This window comes from Thermobia domestica, chromosome 16, assembly GCF_964235325.1.
Source record: "Thermobia domestica chromosome 16, izTheDome1.hap1.1, whole genome shotgun sequence".
Taxonomy (NCBI): Eukaryota; Metazoa; Arthropoda; class Insecta; order Zygentoma; family Lepismatidae; genus Thermobia; species Thermobia domestica.
In genome coordinates, this window is record NC_137469.1 from 122,232,080 (window position 1) to 122,255,462 (window position 23,383).

Below are 23,383 nucleotides of genomic sequence, written 5' to 3' on the forward strand. Positions count from 1 at the left end.
TTTTTAAGTAGCTATCTCTTCAACACTACTCATCCAAATTTAATGATTAATGCCGCATTCTCTTAACAATAAAACAGTCTTCCAACTGCATAATAGTGCATATCCGTATGACGTATGAGAAAATGGAAATTTGGGGAAAATCGAGAAATTTCTCAGGAAAAAAATACCATTTGTGAAGTTTGGGAACACGTAGTGGGACCACAGGTAAGAGTACGCGATCACATTGTAGCCTGAAAAATACATTTATTTATTGGTAATGTTTTTGCCAAGTATAATTTTGATATCTTAAATATAGAGTTGTGGGAAAAATATTTCCCAGTCCTGTTTGAAATTAGAAAATATATAGTCTATCAATAAGAAACATTACGATCTAAAATTCCTTGAGCAAGTACAATCCATCCAAATTTTATGATTCATAAGACATTCTCTTCAGAATGATGCAATTTTTCAAATTCAATACTGTTAATATCCCGATAAGATACGGGAAAGGGGAATTTTTGGGAAAAGCGCGAAATTTCTCTGAAAAATTACTGTTTCATTAGACTTTGGATCCTTGTAGAGCTTCCCCAAGTGAAAGTACTGAAATCTGACATACCATAAAATACACCTGATTATTGTTAATCCTTCCTGAAAACACCGTTCCGATATCTTATTTAGTGATGTGAACAAATATTTCCCAATCCTGTTTGCAAGTAAAACATATTATAAGTAGTGAAAATTACAATATAAAATTTCTGGACACAGTTCTAACCATCCAAATTTTGTGGTTAGTACGTCAATATCTTTAGAATAGTGGAATGTTTATAATGCAATATTTAGCGCACTCGCCTTTGGCGTACCAGACCCGGATTCGATTCCCAGCGGGAGCTCAAGTTGTTCGGATTCCACGTTAATCAGTAGGTCAACGTCTCATATAGCCTCGCTGCTGAAAGGGACGTTAAACTCAAAAGGCGTTTAAGAAGTTCACTAAATTCTTTTGTATATTATCTACTAATTGTCCGATTTAGATTCTTAATCCGAAAGCTCTTGTTAAGAGGAAACTTTTCTGTCCTTATACACACTTGTCTACGGAATAAGTACATCATACTGAGTTAACTGATAGTTTGGGTTTGGTACGCTATATGTAGTTCTCCAGATATAAGACCTACAAGAAATTTTTTTGATTAAAATATATTGGATCTTTTGATCCAAAAGAAAAAGAACGTAAAACTCACTTATCAATGAAATTTGTGACTAAAGTGAAATAATTGTGGTTTTGAAAAATGTGAAGAACCCATTAGGTGTAGAGTTGAATGTGTAAAGACAGAAAAGTTCCCTTTTAAAACTTTTAAGGTGTAGTACCTATATATAGGCACTAAAGTACTGTCTTCATTATTTGATTTAAAAAGTACCAATAAAGCTTTTTACATCGTTTCTTTTTTCAAGTCTAGTGGCATTGTAGAACATGTTACGTATGGTTTTACGCCTTTCTGCCTCGAGACATAGAGTGTGATGACGTCATAACTTTTAAAAAATATATTTTGTTATGCCTATTTTTATTTTTCGGCGGGCTACTTTTGCACCTAGAAAATTTAAATATTGCACACACATTCAGTTCACCCCTTAATATTTTTCAGATCTCTGCGTTAAAACAAGGGGTCCAGAGGGACAAAATTTAAATTAAGGAATATTTAAAAAAAAAAAAATTCGGGCTTCTCCCTCCTCAGATACACGATGGAGACATGCGATGGTACCATTTGACAGGCTGTTCTATTTGAAAAGAACTATGTATGAATCATAATCCTAGGATAAATAGGGATGTCTCAGGAAATTTTACCTGAGATGATGTTTTATATGGGAATCTGAGGTATTGTGGAGATATTATTTTTTGGCGCCTTGAAGATTGAAATTTTGCACACACATTCAGTGCATCACATACTAATATTTTAGATTTTTTCAGATCTCTGCATTAAAACAGGCGGTCTAGAGGGGCAAAAGGGTAAGAAAGAGGGATATTTTTAACAACAACAACAACAAATAATAATAATAATAATAACAAATAAAAAACCTTTCTTCGAGATTTTTCCGTCTCAGATACATGATGGAGACATGTGAACGGCACCGTTTGAAAGGCTGTTCCATTCTGAAAAGAATGGTGGACGAACCATGAGCCTAGGATAAATAGGGATGACTCAGGAAATTACATCCGGGTATTTTGGAATAATCTGAGGCATTATGAGGCTCATTGGTAAATATTTTTCCCGCCCTTACTATTCAAGATAAAAGCTTGAAATTTTGTATACACATCTAATACACCCCTTAGTATTTTTCAGTGATTTTGAGATCTATGTTTTAGCATATGGGGAATCCAGAGGGTCTCAAAATTTGAAACAATATTAAAAAAAAAAAAAAAAAAAAAAATCTAAAACGAATTTCCGGCATCAGAAACAAACGGAAATATGAATAGTACCGTTTGAAAGGCTGTTCTGTTCTGAAGAGAATAAGGTACGAACCATGATTCTAGGATAAATAGAGATGATGCTATAGCTGCTTGATTGGAAGTCTATAATTTACCTATAAAAAAGCCAGAATTTAAGAGTTTAAAAGAGCTTACGATGTCTTTTTCACAACATCACTATATAAGATATCGGAATGGTGTTTGCACGAAGCATTAACATTAATCCCGCATATTTTTGTGGTATGTTAGGGTTCCGTACTTACACCTGGGGCTGCTCTAAGAGAATCCAAACTTCTAATAAAACAGGAATTTTTCAGAGAAATTTCGCGCTTTTCCCAAAAATTTCCCTTTTCCGTACTTTATCGTGATATAAACAATACTGCATTTGAAAGATTACATCACTCCGAAGAGAATGGCATACGAATCATAAAATTTGGATGGATTGTACTCGCTCAAAGAATTTTAGGTCGTAATGTTCCTTATTGATATATATTTTCTAATTTTAAACAGAATTGGGAAATATTTTTCCCACGCCACTATATTTAAGATATCGAAATCATATTTGGCAAAAACATTACCAATGAATAAATGTATTTGTCTGGGTACAATGTGATTGCGTACTTTTACCTGGGGTCGCTCTAGGTGTCCCCAAACTTCAAAAAGGCTAGTTTTTCCTGAGAAATTTCCCCTTTCTCATATATCATACGGACATGCGCTATTAAACAGTTGAAAGATTGTTTTATTGTTAAGAGAATGCGGTACTAATCATTAAATTGGGATGAGTAGTGTTGAAGAGATAGCTACTTGAAAAATGCAATACAGTGGCTCATGGCAGCCATCGTGAATGACTGCCATTGTGGTGTTGTACACGGATTTCGAAGTGATCTTCGGCTCAAATGTTACATTTTGACATAAACTATGATTACAGAAAGTGGCATATTCCAATCAAAAAGTACAACATTCTTTGGTGTACCCAACGTACTACTTCCCTTCTTTCCTCATTGTGTTTCTGCCTTTCTCAAATTGTAAAACTGTGCTTTTGCGTCATACAACTACCAGTTCGAAATGACTACTACAAATGAATGTTTAACGTCCCTGGTGATACACTGAGACTGCGGAAGACAGTGATGGTATTGCATAGAATGAAGGAAGTGGGAGAAACAGAAAAAAATCCGAGAAAATCCACGCATACATTGTTAGTCTACTACAAAGCCCACTTGGCGGGAGCTCGCATCGACCCAGAAACCCCACGCACCAGAGCTGAGTGCTGAATCACCACGGTTCACATTACGGATAGATTGTAAACTCTTGTAATCAGGACACTTCAAAATCAACAAATCTTGTAATATTGTAATGTAAGACTCTTGAAGAGTAATCTTAGCAATAAACGTTAAAGTTACACACTTTTGCTCCTCCAAATTATTATAGATTGTTTAAGAAAACACTTTAAACATCAAATTCGCTGTCAGTAAGACTTAAGTAAGGAAAAGTATTTAGTAGGGAGAGGGTGTATGGAAATTGGATGAAGTCAGTCCAGACTTCCCTTACACCTTATCCCTACTAAGTACTTTCCCTTGCCTTAGTCTTTACAATGCTTGACAGCTGTCAACGAAAGTTCACTCATCCCCACTGCGCAGTATCTTACGTCTGATTACTAGAATTCCACTTGTCTTTGCACATCTACTAGCTTTAACTATCAAGTGATGTTAGGACTGACTAGCTGCGACTTATATGTGTTGTCATCTGTCCCTGATTAAGCGAAAGATCCCGATTTTGTTTGCTGAATTACATCTAAGCGGTATTCCAAATTATCCAAAGCACAAAATATGCGACATAAATTCATGTTTCATTTTTATAATTTTTGGTTCACGATATTTACCGGTATAGTTTAATTGCTGATTTTCTTCGTGTTGGCAGCAGTCAAATCACCACCAATGATAATATTCTTTAGACTGATTCAATGCCCCAGAACTTCTGTTCAACTAACCGCCAATCAGGTGACGCTATGGTTTATGTGTTTTTGGTTTAGGATTTGGGTTTTGGTATTTATTTATGGTTGTATGTATTACTTTCTGTTGTTCTTAATAAACTGTACATTTGCGAATTTGGAAATGAGGAACCGGATATCTACACATATTCTTAAACACATATTCACAAATTTATGTCCCGCTTAGGCTTATCGAAAGATGGCAACCCTACTCATATACTCTGAGATTTGGGACAGTAAAACCATCTTTTGTGTAAAAGGCACAATATATTTTTTAGATTACCTGATATGATTTTTCAAACAATATATAGTAACTTGAAGAAGCAAAAGGGAGAATCTTTTCAGTTCATTGAATATCTTGTAGTCCAGGATGGCCCACATAAAAGCGATCTGGTGTGGTAATTCTGGATACCGGCCGAAGGAGTAGGAAAATGTGAACTCTGGCTTATTTGCATGTTATAAGAGATGCGGAAAGTAGTCTCCGGTATCGTCGCGGCATAGTGGTTCGTATAACCCAAAGCTGTTCATGAGTGATGCTTGGATGATAGGATAATATGAGTAATGTTTTGTTACAGTTCAGCCACGGTATGGGAGTTAATTGCTTACATCTTCTGCTTTAAGCATCTCCAGAATAAAAATCACAGAACAAATTCGGGGAGCGAAAAGCCACAACTCCTTGATTATTGTGTGCTATTCCGAAAATAATAATGCACCGGCGCCAGAGATTTGTTAAAAGTGTGTGCTGTGAGAATAGTCTTTCTTGTCCTATTAGTTCGTTGTAAAACTGTTGGAAGAAGCCACAATAAACTTCACTATTCAGTGTCGATTCAAAGAACACTAAACCCAATACATATACCCCTGAAACTGCACACCAACTTTTTTGTATATATATATATACATGGATATGGATATATATGGATTCTTAGCAAAACAGGCAGGTTTGCTTTTGAGTATCGGCAGGGAAGGCCTCTTCCGCGTTCATAATTGACCTCGTCCGCACATATCCTTCTACTGTACAGTCCGCAGCAGAAAACCTGCAACATGAGCATGTAAGAGTATTGTGAAACTATGCCTAACAGCGCAGGGAATCAACATAATGTCTAAGTGGCACGAATCACGCCAGGAAAAATCTCGGCGTCCTTCCCTGCACATTTATTTTGGAACAAAAGACTTCGTCATTTTACAATAAACTTACATGCCCATGTTGAAGGTTTTTTGCTGCGGACTGTACAATTCGCCGCTGCACGGAAAACACCATCTTTTAGACGTGACTTGCTTACCAGAATTGAACAGACAGGAAATCCAGCTAAATACTGTAACTGCACATGGTGACATGCCGGAGCCAGACAGAAACAGACCCCGCAAGGTGCTAACTAAACAACTGCGCAGCGGGCGGCACACTGGCGTAAGCCATACTTAACTAAAGAATTGCAATTATTTGCTCGTCTCTGGTATTACCCGTCCGGGATACTTTCATGTGGCCACTGTGTAGCTGATAACTGCGTTTTCGTAATGTAATTTTAGCAGTTATTAAATCATAGAAGTAAATAATATACTGTAGATCGTAAATTTTAACAGCTTGTATCATTTGCTTGTATTATTTGACAGCACTGATAGAAATAGAATTAAGAAAATTCGACTGTGAATTTCTACAAGATTTGTTAGTTTTAAAATTCAATTAATTTTAAAAGTGTTGCATTAACATTGATCAGCTACTTACTTATTAGACCATTTGTAGTGCTGTAACATTAGGTGCTGAAATTATCAGCTGCAACTAGAATATTGGACACTACAAAATTTCGTGAAATTAATTTCGAAGCATGTGCATTCTTTGCGTACATATTGAAAATGAAGGATATTGTAGTATACGTTCCGTCAGTTCTGTTTGCCATACTATCACACACACACACAAATAAATAAAATAAATTCATGAACTAAGGAAGTTACTCAAGCACAATACCGGTTGTGCAGTGGTAATATTTATGTAACACTATTAAGTTTCCTATTGGAAAAATAATCATCCTTTAATAATAAAATATTCATTCTTTATTGATTTTAGCCATTTTTTTTTCTTATAAGTACAACATAAGTCATCAGTCCTTATATTGTCTACTCTCTTATGCCTCAAATTAACAAGTTTGTTCCATGTATTTATATTTGGAATAGCAATTAGAGAATATATATATATATATATATATATATATATATATATATATATATATATATATATATATATATATATATATATATATTCGTTCTAAGTCCTGACCAGCAACTTCGATCACCTGTAACTCGGAAATCAAAGTTTGCGTAGGAAAATATTTCACATATGCACTAAGCTGGCCAAAATGTACTACCACTGTGCTAAGTTTCATGCAGACTGGATGAGTTCATATGAGATCGTACTATGTAAACTATCGTGATAGTTTTTGTATTACGCGTCGTTATGAGCAAGGGCACAAAAGTGGGAAAAGTGGACAAGACTACGAAGTAAGTGTGTCTAATATTTTATGTTAGGTTCTCTAAAAAGTATTAAGTCCCTTGCACACAAGATGGCGTTACTGTTTTAATTTCAGGGTATATGAGTCGCAGCGGGTCGCAGATCTAACATACTTTGATAGCTGATGGTGGAAATCAGTAGATGGGCAAAACATGTTAGGAATGCTTATGATCAGACATGCAGTATTGCGTCGTGAAGAAATTCGTGCTATTTATGAGCAAGAAATGTTAAAAGCAATAGCCACAAAAAAAGAAAAGAAAAGAAAAGAAAAAATCCAGGATGTTCCTTTGAGTGGATGACCAATGACAGCAAAAGGGATGATGATATGGCAATCGAGGAAGACCGGCATGTAAGGAGTCATGATTTCGACATTTTCATTGCCAAATAGTGTTGAAAGCATTTGGATAAAGCTGGCTACAAAAAGAAGGTCCCATATTATCTGATTCAGAAACATTCAATCGATCGAATTTCTGTCTGCAAATCTTTATTGAAACGTAACGAACTCGAGCAATTTCTGAAGGGGATAGTCACGAATAATGAAAAATGGTAATATACGACAATAAAGTGCGAAAACGATCATTGTCGAAGCGAGGTGAAGCTTACAGTCTGTGGCAAAGTCCACATTGACGCCCAGGAAGGTTATGCTGATTAGAAAGACATTGTGCATCACGAGTTGCTGAAGCCGGGCATAACAATATGCTCGGACCTGTACTGTAAATTAGCACGACTGCACTTAGCGAGTCGAAAGCAACGCCCGGAACTGGTCAGCAGAAAGGCTGTGGTACACCACGGTGACAGATTATACCGTATACATCTTTTACGTTTCGTCAGAAATTGAGAGAACTTGATTGGGATACTTTAATTCACTCACATTATCTTTTGTTTCGGTTTCTGTAGAACTCGTTGAATGGGTTAAAGTTAGTTCTAAAAGATGCCCGTGAAAACTATCTATCACAATTTTTTTGATAAAATCAATAGAAGTTCTTTAGCAACGGGGTTTGGTGTTGCCGAAAAAATGACGGTAGTTCGTCGATGGAAGGGGTGCATATGTGGTTTCATAATCTTATTTCAGGCTTTCCAATGCTCCTATATTTCCTATTTTTCCCATATATTTGAGTCTCTTCCTATAAACTCCTATATTTCCTATATTTTAATGAAACCTCCTATATTTTTGTAGCATTGCTACTTCCACTTGTGAAAATAACAGAAGGAAATAAGGTGTGGGTGGTTGCAGGGCCTCTTGTGTCCACAGTAGGGTGGTTGAATGGATACTTTTCTGAGTTTCGTCCTTTCCTGCTTATTGTCTAAAGATAATTACACCAAACAATATACAGTTAGCGCAAAAAGTATTCATACATCTACAAAATGGAACAGAAATAAAAAATTCAAGACGAGCGAAACAAAGAGAAACGGGAGATGGCAAATAAGCTTATTCAGGCACTGAAGAAAATGAAAGTGTGTGATAGTTTTACTGTTGTGTGTATTTCTTTAAACGCACGAAAAGTTCTGTGTGCTATTGTCAGGTCTCCCAGCTGTCCTATTTTCCTATATTTTGGAAATTTGTGTATATTTGTTCTATATATGCCCTATATTTTAATCTTGTTCTTTATTTTCCTCACTATTATTTATTTGTTTTTTTTTTTTTTTTCCTATCCTCCCATGTCCAGTTTTTCTCCCCCTAGGTGCTTATTCTTCCCCAGTGAAGCTTAGCGAAGAACCTTGCCATGCTCCAGTTTCTTATAACACAAGCTGTGCTAGCTAGCATTTTCTTTCAGCAGTGTGTGCAGCAGTATTGGCTAGGCATTGAGATGTTCGGTATTTACCAACATATCTCAACGCCTTAAATATTGCTGTACATAATAATATGCAGGGTTCCCACGCGTCCTGGAAAACCTGGAAATAAAAGTGTGTCGTTGAAACGCCCTGGAAAAAGTCATATGCAGAAAAATGATGAAAATCCTGGAAATTATTCATGAACTGGAAATGTCCTGAAATTTATGTTGTATAACAGTTGTTAGAAGTGGATATATAATTTGCAGAGGTATGATGAATGAAATGCTGTTACATTATTTATTTCAGAGGGAAATACGTTGATCAAATAATTCAACGTTTAATTAGACTCAAATATTTCATTATAGAAAAATGTCATTTTTTTTTCATGAGAAAGATATGAAGTAATGAAAAATAATGTCAGAATAAAATTTATCTGTAAATAAAAGAACTAGAACGATAGTAGGAAGGCAGGGAAATACTTAATATTTTTGCTTGCATTAATTGAATGTGCATCTTCAAAATTATATGTGAATACGATATATAAAAGGTGTTAAATGCCATGGTAATCCTAAGAGTTAACTATTTCTTTTCTTATTCTGTATTAGTCTAAATCTTGTTTTCAGATGCCCATTGGGGTGAAGGGTGGCCTTTTCTTACGATACATTTATATCTTTTTCTGTGCTTCAGAGCATAATATTCTATTGTATAAACCAAACTGTCCTGTATTTATCAATGTCCTGCTGGGAGGCCTGAATTTTGTATTTAGATATTTAACAAACCAATACTTTGTATTATGTGTTTGTGATTTTTTAAATGAATTTTGTATTGATTTTTACAACTTTTGACTTTTACAACTCCTTTTTACACTTTCCTTATGGTCGTTGCTTAGTACTGGTGAGCTGCGAACGAAACACTAAGATACTCGTATAAAAGTTTGCAACGAGATAATTACCCATTTAGTTATATTTAAAATGAATGTATGTTAATATAACAATTGGTGTAATTTTAATTTTTTTTTTCATTTCTACTTATTGGATAATTGAAATGTTCCTTTTTCACAGCTTCACGAAACCACCTATATTTTTTCGGCGTGATTTCCTATATTTTTCTTTCATTAGCATTGGAAAGCCTGTTATTTTCAAATCACAATAAATGTATTCTCAATTTTGACTTCCAAAAGCTCAATACCTTTTAGACAAACTGATTGTGCACATAGTAATGTTGGAACTTATTTAATGTAATAGGATGCATATTAATAATGAAAGAAAATATCTGTAATCATTGAAACATCCAAATCTTAAAAGACATTCCGACGCTATGTTTCAATGACCTCTTGTCATCATCATGGGTCGTCTTTCTGTAGAAAGAAATTATGCTCCTAATATTATCGTATTTGTCAGTATCCTACAATTGTGCAGATAAATGTTACCTTTCCTTGAATCAATGTTGTCAAAATTTCTTGCTGAAAACGCTAATTTCTTCTTACCATTCACTCCGAAAACACCGACAAATACCTGTTGTATTAACTCACTTGGTAATACTGCTTCGTATTGTACGTTATTTTTGTATAAAACCTATAAAACTTGTGAGCCGATAAGAATTATGTGTGTGTTTTAACCTTACTGTATCCTTTTCACTCCACAATAAAACAGTGATTTCAAAATTTTCGATTACTAGCTTTTCTGGGTCCTAACTCGATTAATCGATTGCTTCCATAATTATAACCAAGAAGAAATTACAGTAAGGTCGGCTCACAGTCTTATAGGTGAAGGAGAATAGTGACTAATATATGTAGTTCTAGTAGCAACATAATTTCTTCCTTTTTAAAAAGAGCACACGTGATGAACATGACAGGAAGTCATTGAAATGTAGTGTCGCTACACCGTATGCAATTACAAAAAGGAAATCTTCTACACAAACAAAGCAAGACAGAAAGTATGACTTTCACAAATTTCTTCGAATTAATAGGCCGAAGAAGTTTCACATGCTGATGCTGCCTTTTCGTATATTTCACTTTTATTTCATGTATCTACCAGTCGACTACAAAGTCTTCGTTTTAATTCATTACTCAGTTTACAATTAATTTAACCCTGTGTAATGGTGTTTAAGAAGTGTTTTGTTTGCTTTTTCTGTGTATGGCTTGAGTTTCTAAGTTTGGTTCTATGTAATAAGCAAGAGTACTTCGTTTTTCAGGACAAAGTAAACAGAAGGGTGACTATGGACCTTCTGCTGAGTCATGCGAGAGACAAATTTGGCTTCCAGTACGCCTTCTTCACTCCGTTAGATGCAGGATCTATAACAGCACAGAAGTACCTGACTATTCATAGGTGAGTCATCATTTGAGTATTTATCTTCATATATATTAATTGTTTTATTGAAAAATAAATAATTAAATGTAATTTTAAGGGAAGAGTTCAGCAATATATATATATGAAGAGGAATTAGAAAGATTAGGGAAATTTAAGGAAATATATAGGAAGATAATATGTGGGAGAGAACTGGAAAATCCCGATAACATACACGCATACAGTATTTGTTCACTACAGAGCCCACTTTATTACCCTAGCCCCTTCAGAAGACATAGGTGGCACAACGTTAGAGTAGAAAATAAGCAAATCGATGTCAATGTGATCTCTTTACATTAATTCTAAGAATAACAGACTTATTTTAATTAGAATATGATGGTGAATAGTATTGATTTTTTTCTATAGAATTTTTTTACTGGTGTGGTTGAGTCGAGTTTAACGTTCATTTAAGCGCAAAGACTGTGTGGTATATGTACTTTTAACTTCAGATGCATAAAATATATCTCCAGAAAACTTACCCACATCTTTGCTACCAAAAGTATGAGCTTTGACCAGCTTAAAACACTAAAATGTAGTAGTGTGACGTTCTCAGTTCAAAATCTCTTGTCGCGAATTCTGTCGAGGAATTTGAAGATTAAAATATATAAAACGATAATCATACGTGTTGTTCTGTATGGTTGCGAAACATGAGCTGAGTTGATTTTGAGTTTAACGTGCCGTTCAGCAGCGAGGCTATATGAGACGTGGACCTACTGATTAACGTGGAATCCGAACCACATGAGCTCCCGCCGGGATTGAACCCAGGTCTCCCAAGTTGCGAAACATGGTCGCTTACTCTGAGGGAAGAACATAGACTGAAAGTATTTGAGAACAAGATACTGAGACAAATATTCGGACCCCAGAGGAACGGAAATGGAGAATGGCGGAAATTTCGTAACGAGCGACTACATAATTTATACGATTTAACAACATTGTTAAGGTCATCAAGTCTAGGAGGCTCAGATGGGGAGGTCATGTAGACAGAATGAAAGAAAGTAAGAAAGATTTCAAAATCTTAACTGGTAGACCTATCGGAAAACGATCATTAGGAAGATGTAGGCGCTGATGGGAGAACAATATTAAGATGAATCTCGCAGAAATAGGAATACAAAGTAAAAACTGGATCGAATTGGCTAAGGATAGAGGTTATTGGAAAGCTTTTGTGAACGCGGCATTGAACATCCGGGTTCCATAGGCCATACAGATATTTTAGTTTTAGTGTGACGTTCTCTCAAATGAAATATGAATTGGCTAAAGTATTGTCGTAATGGATGTGTTTAGCATGTCGCATTTCCGGCATCATTTGTCCCCGCTGGGTTTCAAAGAAATACGCTAGAGTGATTATGTTTCGTGTTGACCTATAAATGTTATAATGAAAAAGACAGGCGTAGTTTTTAACCAGAAACTTTAAATAGGTCAGAGTTAAGTGAAGTAAAGGAACGCTTTGCGTGAAAATAAATGAGAGTCGTGTACTACTTATATTTTCTTTACCTAGCAGCCATGGTGTTTGGAACTGAGAATGGAATTTTTGCTACCTTGCGCTTTTGTTCTCACTAGAAGGAATGAAATTACTTGACTCATCCATAGTGTATGTTTTCAGTGTCAGGTTTGTGTCTATTTGTGTAATTAATACATTTAAATTCTTAGTTTATTTGTAAATGTATATCTTTTGTGTATTTTAGTGTTACTTTAACATCATATATTTGAAATGAGTAAAGAGAAAATAGGAAAATTGACTTCGTTGGAAAAGAAAAAAAGAAAAAGTGGACAACTTTTCTAAAAATTATCCGATATTAATGCAACGTGACATGTGCTTTCATTAAGATTATTCAAGGAGGCGTATTGCACTCTGAAGTTATAAGAAAATGTAACTTTTTAAAAGATAGACTTTATAAATATTATTAATAACAATAATAATAAATGCGTTCCTTTTGAGATTTAAAACTTACCTTTATTGGTTAGGTTATGCATGAGAGGGTTATTTCTTCAAATTAAATAATAAATAATAATCCTTTACTTCTAGTATGCACAACATAATACATAAAGCTATGGAGACAAGTAAATCTTAGGGTACGAGAGAATTACGGCGGGCCGAACATTAAAAAAAAAAATAAAAAAATAAAATAAAATAAAAATAAAAATTAAAAAAAAATTAGAGTGACTGAGTTACGGAAAAGTTGCCTCGTATTAGTGGTAGTTAACACAGAAAATTTGAATGTTTGGTCAACCCCTTCTTTTGCCTCATGGGACTTGAATATTTGTATAGCTACGGCTATGCAACCCGCATGATACTATGAATAAAATTGTGCTGTATAGCTATAACCTTTTGTTCTTTTTCACACTGAAGCATTCTGAGACTGAAAATAAAACGCAAGAGAAAAGTAAGGTGCGATATTGGTCCTATGTGGTTAAAAATTGTAATAAATTAGACGAAAAACTGTATTTTTATGTTTCGTGTTCTTCATATATAGCGTGAAAAATATGTTGTCAACATTGTACATTGCAACTTTTTTCACATATATCGTGAACAATTTCTTTTAGATCCGTGTATATTATAAAGAAAGTTTTAATCAAGTAATTTTGAAATCGACTGATCAATAATAGAAAACATATTTACGTACAACATTGTACATGACAATAATAATACGTAAAGCATTGTTTTATAAGAAGTCGGAAATATTGTAATTTTATACACAGTCCTGTAACGATCAGCAATAACTTTTGAAGATTTGTCAGGCCGTTTCAGAAGGTTTGTGTTCGCCAGATCTTCTGAAGAAAAAGCCTGGACAAATTGTCATGTCCCAATTGTTGACGACAGCTTCTCGCATTCTCCGATTATATATTAGCACCGAAAACCCCAAAGAAGCACTTCATTGGCTTGCAAAGTATGTCAGCAAAGTATATGCATGAGTTTGGTTTGAAATAAAGCGAAATTCTTCTCTCACCAACGAGATACAACAATTGTGGCTACTCGCTCGATCTGCATCCTTTCTTCCAGTGGAATTAAGAAGAATCGTTTATACTGTGATTAGTTCCAACGCTTACTTTGCCCATGTGTGGAAAACTTGTTGGCAATGATCACCGACAGGAACCAGGACATCCGAATTTTAGAATGGAGAAGAATAAAAAAGTGTCGACAGAGAAAGAGATCAAGTCTACGTGAATTCATTGTTTCGAAAGTAAACTTAGACGCAAGTAAATATCATGAGATGATCGATTGGTTCTCAACGGACTTTACCGAGCCACCATTAACAAGAAAACTTTTTTCGAGCCATATAGAAGAAAATATTAGAACGGCGGCTACAGCTTCTGAGGAAGTTCCATGCTTTCCGTGCCATACGCAAGCGGTGGAGAGGATGATAAAAGTAGTTACGCAAGCGTCAGCATCAGTGTATGGAGCGGATTGAAGAGATGGCTTTATCAGGGCAAAATTAGGCTCAAAAGAAAACGCAAAGCTTCGACTTCAAGCAAGACTATCAAATGTAAATGGGGAAAAAAGGAAAGAAAAAAAAAGCAAGTGGGTGGAACTCGATTTGCAGCCACCTCATCGTGGTGGGTTCTGGGGAGTTTCAGAGTGTGTGTGTCGAAACGAGCTAAGAGCTGCAAGGGAAAGTTTATTAACAATTTTACATGACCCTACTGTATATTTGTAATATGTTTTGAAAACATCCAATACACTTTCTTCATCTAATTGATTATAATTTTTAACCCATAGGAACAATATCGCACCTCACTTTTCTCTTGCGTTTTATATTCAGCTTCAGAATGCTTCAGTCTGAAAAAGAGACAAAGGTTATAGCTACGCAGCACAATTTTCTTCGTAGAGTCATGTGGGTTGCATAGCCACAACTATAAAAATATTCAAATCCCATGAGGCAAAGGAAGGCGTTGACCAAAAAAAAACTAAATTTTCTGTGTTTACTACCACTAACACGAGGAAACGTTTCCTCAACCGGGCCAATCGAAATTTAGAAAAAAAAAATTCGGCACACCCTAGAGAGCATACACCTCTAGCAATAACTAAAGCGAGCGTAACTGAGCATAACCACTCGACTTAATATCTATTCGGTAATCTGTTTGTCCAACGAGAAGTTACATAAAATTTATCGGATTTTACTATGTGCTTTTTTTTTAAAATTGGAAATAAGCATATTGCCTGCAGGTTAAAATCCATCAAGAATAAGGGATAAAAGGGTATAAAATGTTCCGCAAGATGAACATTTCCTTATTTTCATAATGTGAAAAGAGAAAAAGCTTTCGTAAATCTTGTTAGCTGTTGATGAAATGCGGAGTTACAATTTCTTCGAAGCTTCCATTTCATATTTAGTGCTTGGAAATTAGTCAGAGTGAAGCCACTAAACTCACTCTCGTCCTGAAAAGCATGTTTACCGATGATGTTCTACAAATCACCAGGAGTTTCCAAGTGAGGCTTGTTACTTGGGGCCAAAAATAAATCAGTAGGCAAAAACTCACCCTCCTTTAAAATAAAGCTAAAGGTAAATAGTATTTACTCTGTTAGAGTTGAAATAAGTCAAAAGTAAATTTGTGAAATCGATTGTACACGCCACAATGATGTTTTATATAGAAATATAGAAAGTCCTAGATATGTTCTAACTTTAGGTAGAAACCGTAGTAGTATTTTATGGCATTGATCATTGGTTCGGTGGAACTCAAAATTATGAAGCATAGAAAGCACACACACACACACATATATATATATATCAAAGATTGTGGGAATGGACTTGGATTGTTCCATTTTGTTCCGGTATTCCAGCCTCATTTCATTGTCTAAGGATTAAGACGAGCACATCGTTCTCATAGCTTTGTTAGTCGTTGCCTTGTGGTACTGCCTGCGGGCGGGGCGTAACATATGCAAAAACTTTTTGCATTAATAAACATAATAGCTCACATGTAAGTAATAATCTTCCAAGGTACAGTGTAACACATATCTTTCATATGAAGAAATCTGAGTATGTCAAGTATTAATTTGTTTATAACTATTCTGTTTTTCAGGCTGAAAAATCCAAGAGATGAAAACAGCGAAGATGAATAACTGTGATAAGTTGGATTTAGTGTTGTAACCACGGAGTTTGTTAGTTTAAGTAAAGAACGGTATTTATTATAAGTGTGAAAAGTTGAGTTTAGTGTAGTGAATCAGACTTTGTAAGTTCAAGTAAAGAACATAGTTTGTTCTGAATGACTGAAATTCTGTGATATCAAGATGCTCACTTCAGTTTAATGCAGTTCACTGACTAGGGAAGGTCGCGGGGTGTTACTCTAACTTCATATCAATACTATATTCAATTGGCTCCTTTTTAAATATGAAATTATTACGCGAACGGAGAAATCCACGATCACAAGCGTGTGAATTACGAGCGTTAAATGTTCAAAATTGAACAGATTTTGCAAAAAGTTTGAAGTAACTATTTTTGAGATGGACGCTTCATTTTTGGTATCTGAAGTTTTCTTGGGTGCCCAACACAGTGGTGAGGTCAAAACGTACGCATTTGGCAAAATAAGGATACTTGGAGGTGAAGGGTAATAGCGTCTTACAACTTGCAGATTGCCTTCTGTTTGGCACACCGGGTTGATAGGCAGATAAAATGTATTTGCCACCCCTATTCGACTGTATTGTTATTCAAATGTCACTTTCCTGTATGACCAGCTTCAAATTGAACAATGACATCTGTCTCCGAAACGCTTGGCCGCGGAACTAACAAGAACAGGACTCCGACCTCTGCTTATGCATTATGGAAGACGGTGTCTGTAAGTATCTCATTGGTAGGTTCTTTTTGAATTTTCAACGGGTTTTTAATAATAATTGTTGGAAAATAGTGGCCAAACTTCAGGGAATACTTTACAATATTCGGCGATAAATGTGGCCAGAAAACGAACACAATCGGCTAGCGACGATCTATGCAAACATAGGTTTTTTCTATAGAAAAAGGCCATCTTATTCACAGCTTTGAGCGCACATTCCCGCTTATAATAATAATAATAATAATAATAATAATAATAATAATAATAATAATAATAATAATAATAATAATAATAATAATAATAATAATATTATTATTATTATTATTATTATTATTATTATTATTATTATTATTATTATTATTATTATTATTATTATTATTAATTATTATTATTATTATTATTATTATTGTTATTCGGCCTATTTTATCGCTGAATATCTGCAAATATTCCCTGGAGTTTGACCAATATTTTCCTATAATAGGCTTTTCAATAAGCTGAAAAAAAATGGAAAGCGATGATGTATGAGTATAGGCCGACAGAAACCGCTCAGGATAGTTCCGCGCTCGGCCACTCTGTCGCTGCGCGATCTATTTCAATCACCAAATCCACACGATTGACTACAAAAGAAATACCAGTAGTGTAAACCGATATTCGTATTCACTGTCAGTGCTAGCCTGTGATGGATAATTTATTTGGTTTAACTTCATTTCAACAATAAACTGACTTTTGTTTTCCACATATGATACTATGTTTTGTAGTGCGGAAAGTGCAAAATTTTTGCTAGACAGCTGATCCGGGCAAAAGAACACTTCGGTAACAGAACCTTTTGAGAAAATATTGGTCTCACTTCTACCTACAGCAAACAAGAACATCACAATATAGATTATCACAAGATTAATTATGAATAACACGACGTTCTTTATTGAATTTCGTACGCCCGGCAAAGCGTTTCGGAGACAAATGTCATTGTTCAATTTGAAGGTGACCACCTGAAAGTGAATTTGAATGACAATACAGTCGAATAGGGGTAGCAAATATATTTTATTTGCTTATCGATCCGGTGTGCCAAACAGGAGGCAATTTGCAAGATGTAAGACGCTATTGCCGTGCACCTCCTCCCTAATAAGTGCCTTTATCTTGCAAAATGCGTACATTTTGACTTTACCCCTGAGCTGAACACCCAAGAAAAACCTCCTGATACCAAAAGTGAAGCGTCTACACGGTGTCTATCGGTCACGAAAGTCACGAAAAAGTCACGAAATCAGAAAACGGTCATGAAAGTCAAGAAAAAGTCACGAAATATAGCTGTTGGGTCACGATTTTTTTTAAATCTGTACAAATATAAGTAGGGACTGGGAAATTTTGTTCTATAAAACATCAAAGTTCACCACCAAAAATGTGTATGGTCGGCTTTTAATGCTACCAAATCGCAAGCAAAGCAATCTGATCCGGGCAAGCTGATCCGGGCAAAAGAACACTTCGGTAACACTCTTCTATCGCTTGCATGAAAATTCGGCCTAATTCGCACCCAAATTCGCTCTGGAAAATGATACGAAATTTTATGGTTTGGTAAAGAAAAGGTCACGAAATTTCATTTTAGAATTATAATAGACACCCTGGTCTATCAAAAAATAGTTACTTCAAACTTTTTGCAATATCTGTTCAATTTTAATTTTCTTTTTCCGCTCATAATTCAAACTCATTTGTGATCGAGGATTTCTCCGTTTGTGTAATAGTTTCATATGTAAAAAGGAGTCGATTGAGCATAGTATCGATGTGAAGTCAAAGTAACACCCCGCGACCTTCCCTGGTTAGAAATGAAGCAGTATGTTGTTATTTTTAATCGTAGTGTTATACGTAGAATACTGTGAAAGAAATTTGTTTTAACGTATAAGTATTCACGTATTGGAAAGTACAACCAAAGGCTTTTTTAATACTATAATCGCTACTGAAAGAAGCTGTAATGTTTTATACTTGTAATACTTGTAATCGTGTTATTAAAATATTTTTACAAGTATATCAGGAGCGAAATTATTCGATCATTTTGGAGTTTTTATTATTTACTATGTTGTAGTAAAAGAATGCTTATCAGTCGTAGCTATAACTATAACCAGTCCAGGTACTGTTCAAAACGTCAATTTATTGTAAAATAGTAGAAAAGGATATGTATCAGCGTTTTTTAAAGCGGTATCGCATCACAATTTGCAATGCAAAAACATGGAAATGCCATATAAATTGAAAAATGTATCACAAATTGCAATGCATCTTTGTATCTTTCATTATTGCTACGGAAGCTACAATAAGGAGCAAGCTGAAAAAATGTTTCTATTATTTTTTCCAAAAGATGCCTCGACTTTGGGTTACAAAACAGCCTGCCACTCTTGTCTTTCCTTCGCTTTGTCAGTCTGTTCCTAGTGGGTTATTCTCCAGACCTTCTTGGGTTTCGGGACGAACCTGACTCAAAAAACATCCCAACTAAACGGTCGGTCGGTCGCTCTCTCTCTCTCTCTGTGCGTGGCTCTGAAGAAATGCGTTGTTTTTGGGATACTAATTGTGAAGTACTTTCGTATTTATTGGACTTCATTTATGAATCTATGGTTACTCATAGTACAGAAAAAGCGATACATTTACAATTTGAAATTTGTATCGCAACTTGTTACAAAATGTAAATTGTAAAAACATCGCTGATATATACTTTCACTGAGGAGCTAAATAACACTGAGTACACTGCTTATAAAGAAACACGTTCATTAAACTTCGTAAGGCCATATCAAACTATAGAGGAGAAAAAATATAATAAGCATGGATTTAAAAACTCCTTTCTTCAGAATTCGAGGCTGCAGAAAGTTAAGCGCCCTAGTAATTTGGTCCTTTAAATATTTCATGTTTATGAAGTGCGTCATATCTAGACAGTTTGGAAGATAAGAGCGAGTATAGGGAAGATTTCTAACAGTTATTCATCGCGCGAAAATTAGTTGTGTGAGTAAGATAGGATTCATAAACGTAAAGATTTAAATAGAGCTTGACTAGTTCCTGTTTATCGTCTTTTAGCGTGTTTGCTAAGTATCATTCTTTTCAAGCTGGGCGCTTCAAAACTGGTATTTCACTCTTTCGGTAGCTCGTCATAACTTTTACGAGGCCTTTGTCGATAAAAATTTATCAGAACATTTTTCTGTATTACTGCCAACAAAAGTGCATTTACACTTCCAATATTTCACATCTTTCAACATTATCAAACCAACAATGCAGTTTGTTCAAAAGATGTAGAAACTCAAAACTGAGCAAACTGAAAAAGAAGTAGAATAAAATTCATGACTTTGAAACGAATAAACAGTCGGCAAGAAGACATCATTTAGTATCTACAGAGCGATTGGCATCATGAGTGATCTTATTTAACCTTACTAGGGATGATTCCATACCGGGACCAAGAACCAGGGTAAAACCTATTTATTGTCTGAAAGCTCTTGCTATAAGAAGTACGAAACCGTTTTCAAATCACGGGCAAACCCACAACCTGACCCTATAAAGGGGCAACTTTGTTGGTATTTGTGACCATGTGTATGGCATATCCGGCAGAAGTAAAATTGAATGTTACGATGTATCACGCGTAAGCGGCTGAGCTTATTACGTCCCGTTTTGGATCATAGCTAGAACGTGACTCGGGCAAGGCTTTGATAAGATTACTTTGCACACGAACGTACCCATTTGGTCAGTGTTGCCAACGAATTGTAAATACATTGTGGCAGATGGTTTCTCTACCACTGGATGTATATTCATGTAACGTGACATAACATCATTCATCACTAGATAAAACATACTGTGGACGTATTCCTCTCTCAAGGGCCCCTGTTTGTCAGTGTTGCCAATCAATTGTAAAAATGAAAAGGTATAAAACACCTTCCATACGATAAGACGTTTATACACCAAGCTTGGCAGAAACATCACCCAACACTATAGCTAAAAGACGTTGAGTGTGACCGTCTCCTAACTATTCTAGGTTGTCAGTGTTGCCAACCAAGTGTAAACATAAGAATGTTGCAAATGTCATTCGTGCCACTGAATAAATATATAACAAATGTGACATAAGCAGCATTAGACAATGGAAAACATAGTATGAGTGTCACTGTCTCACAAGCACCCAAGTTTAGCAATGTTGCCAACCAATGTGAACATTCAAGATTTTTTGCATGAAATCTACAACATTGGCGCGCATAATTACACTGTGACCCGTGCTAGGTTTTCCATTGACCAATCTTGCTTATGTCACATTTGTTATATATTTGTTCAGTGGCACGAATGCCATTTGCAACATTCTGATGTTTACACTTGGTTGGCAACACTGACAACCTAGAATGGTTAGGAGACGTCACACTCAACGTCTTTTTACTATAGTGTTGGGTGATGTTTCTGCCAAGCTTGGTGTATAAACGTCTTATCGTATGGAAGGTGTTTTACACCTTTTCATTTTTACAATTGATTGGCAACACTGACAAACTGGGGCCCTTGAGAGAGGTATACGTCCACAGTATGTTTTCTCTAGTGACGAATGATGTTATGCCACGTTACATGGATATACATCCAGCGGTAGAGAAACCATCTGCCACAATGTATTTACAATTCGTTGGCAACACTGACCAAATGGGTACGTTCGTGTGCAAAGTAATATTATCAAAGCCTTGCCCGAGTCACGTTCTAGCTATGATCAAAAATGGGACGTAATAGGCTCAGCCGCTTACGCGTGATGCGTCATAACATTCGTTTTTATTTCTGTTGAATATGTCATACATAGGGTCACAAATACTAACAAACTGGCCCCTTGTAGGGTGAGGTTGTGGGTTTGCCCGTGATTTGAAAACGGTTTCGTACTTCTCATGGCAAGAGCTTTCAGACGATATATAGGTTTTATCCAGGTACCTGGTCCCGGTATGGAATCATCCCTAGTTAGACATACCAAGGAAAAATCAATGTTGTTTAAACTTTCATTTTGCTTCACAGGATACAATATTTTGTAAACTCTCTTTATGTTTTACATTATTTTGCTTCAACGTTACCTTCCCTTTTGTTAGTTCTCAGTTTTTATCTGCTGAAACTATGATATATATATATATATATATATATATATATATATATATATATATATATATCACGTCTTGCGAGGTGATTTGACTCCGACCTTTGTTTTGCAAAAATTTCTTTTATCTGCAAAGCCATCGTATTTTTCATTAAAAAAGTATTATTATTATTATGTGTCATTTACACATTAAAGCCAACAAGAATATTTATCAGTGTGTGCGGAAAATACAATTGAAAAAATAAAAATACAATCTAAGAAAGTAAAAACAAGATGTGCAATGTGTGACAGTTTAATTTGTGAAGACCATTGCATCAATAGAAAACATGTCACATATTTCAAATATGACAACTTGTATATCTTTGAGCATTTTGTGAGTACTAACATGAGTTAGTGTAATTTAATCTCCAATTAATAATACAAACTGTGTCCATTAGTAACTTTTCGATATCAAAGGAACACGAGTTCTTTTTGTAAAACACCATAACATATCCGTCACTATCCCTTGCTATATTCTAAGTAATCGAGATCTGTAATTTCGTAAAAAAGAATAAAAAAGAATGAAGTAAAACATAATCAAATATGAATACGGATGAATCTTTCTGATAATATTTCAAAAAGATCTATCTCCAGTCTCTCTTTCTCTGGGTAAATATGTGCTTGCATATCTTCTTTAGATGAAGAACCTTGAGCAAAGAGAATTTATCATTCACCTTGTAAGAACAAATTAAATTTAAAAGTATTGGTTTAAAATAGAGTGGATTTGAACTGAAGATCTTAGAATTACTATACCAGCGCGTATAACGCCTCAACTATTCTTCCATTCCTGACGGTCTCCTAACTTGAGAGTTGTGTTCATGAAATGGTTCTTCATGAACATGTTATCTTCATAAAGTGAAGGTGGAGAGCGAAAGAATGGGAAAAAAATGTTTGAACCAAAAAAAAAAAAAAAAAAAAAAACAAATAAACATAACAACTTTTTGCTTGCCGAATGAAGGTTCAAGTAGCCACGTCTCGGTTAGGACAACCCTTTTGAAGTAACCTGGTGGGATACTACCAATCTTGAAGTAACCTGGTGGGATAAAATCATACTTCACTCTTTGAACCTATTTTTGGCTTACTAGTTACGGAGAAAATTGGCAAAAATGTTTTCACTAACTTACTCGGTTACTTCAGTCAAGAAGAATGAGGCATTAGTTTGTTTTAGTTCTCGGTTGAATTAGTAAAATAAGTTTTGCGAAGTAGTACTATGCTAAAATTTTCCGCCTAGATTGTGTTATATTGAATCAATATAACTTATAATATTGTGAACATATTTGTAGTCATACATTATATATATACGGGCGTCGTTAGCGAGGTGCACACCTTGAATGAATTGGCACAACTCCTTTCACACTTCAGGTTGTCGAGGAAGACAAAGTTGACGTTATAAGGGAATATTGGAAGCATTATAAATTTAATATCTGAAGTGATAAGCCAAATTCCAAACGGAGAGATTTTTCGTGTAGGG

At 35.2% G+C, this 23,383-nt stretch overlaps 1 protein-coding gene across 2 annotated transcripts in view; it reads left to right on the top strand.

Moving 5' to 3' along the window:
• The window catches only part of LOC145673385 (structural maintenance of chromosomes protein 6-like), a 169,577-nt gene extending 150,758 nt beyond the window's left edge, over positions 1 to 18,819 (top strand). For both annotated transcript variants that reach the window (XM_081743036.1, XM_081743035.1), the window contains exons 20-21: positions 10,891 to 11,024; positions 16,056 to 18,819. In XM_081743036.1, coding sequence (XP_081599162.1) covers positions 10,891 to 11,024; positions 16,056 to 16,095 — 174 coding nt within the window. In that variant the 3' untranslated portion in view covers positions 16,096 to 18,819. The remainder of the gene's footprint in view (positions 1 to 10,890; positions 11,025 to 16,055) is intronic.
• Positions 18,820 to 23,383: the final 4,564 nt, after the last annotated feature.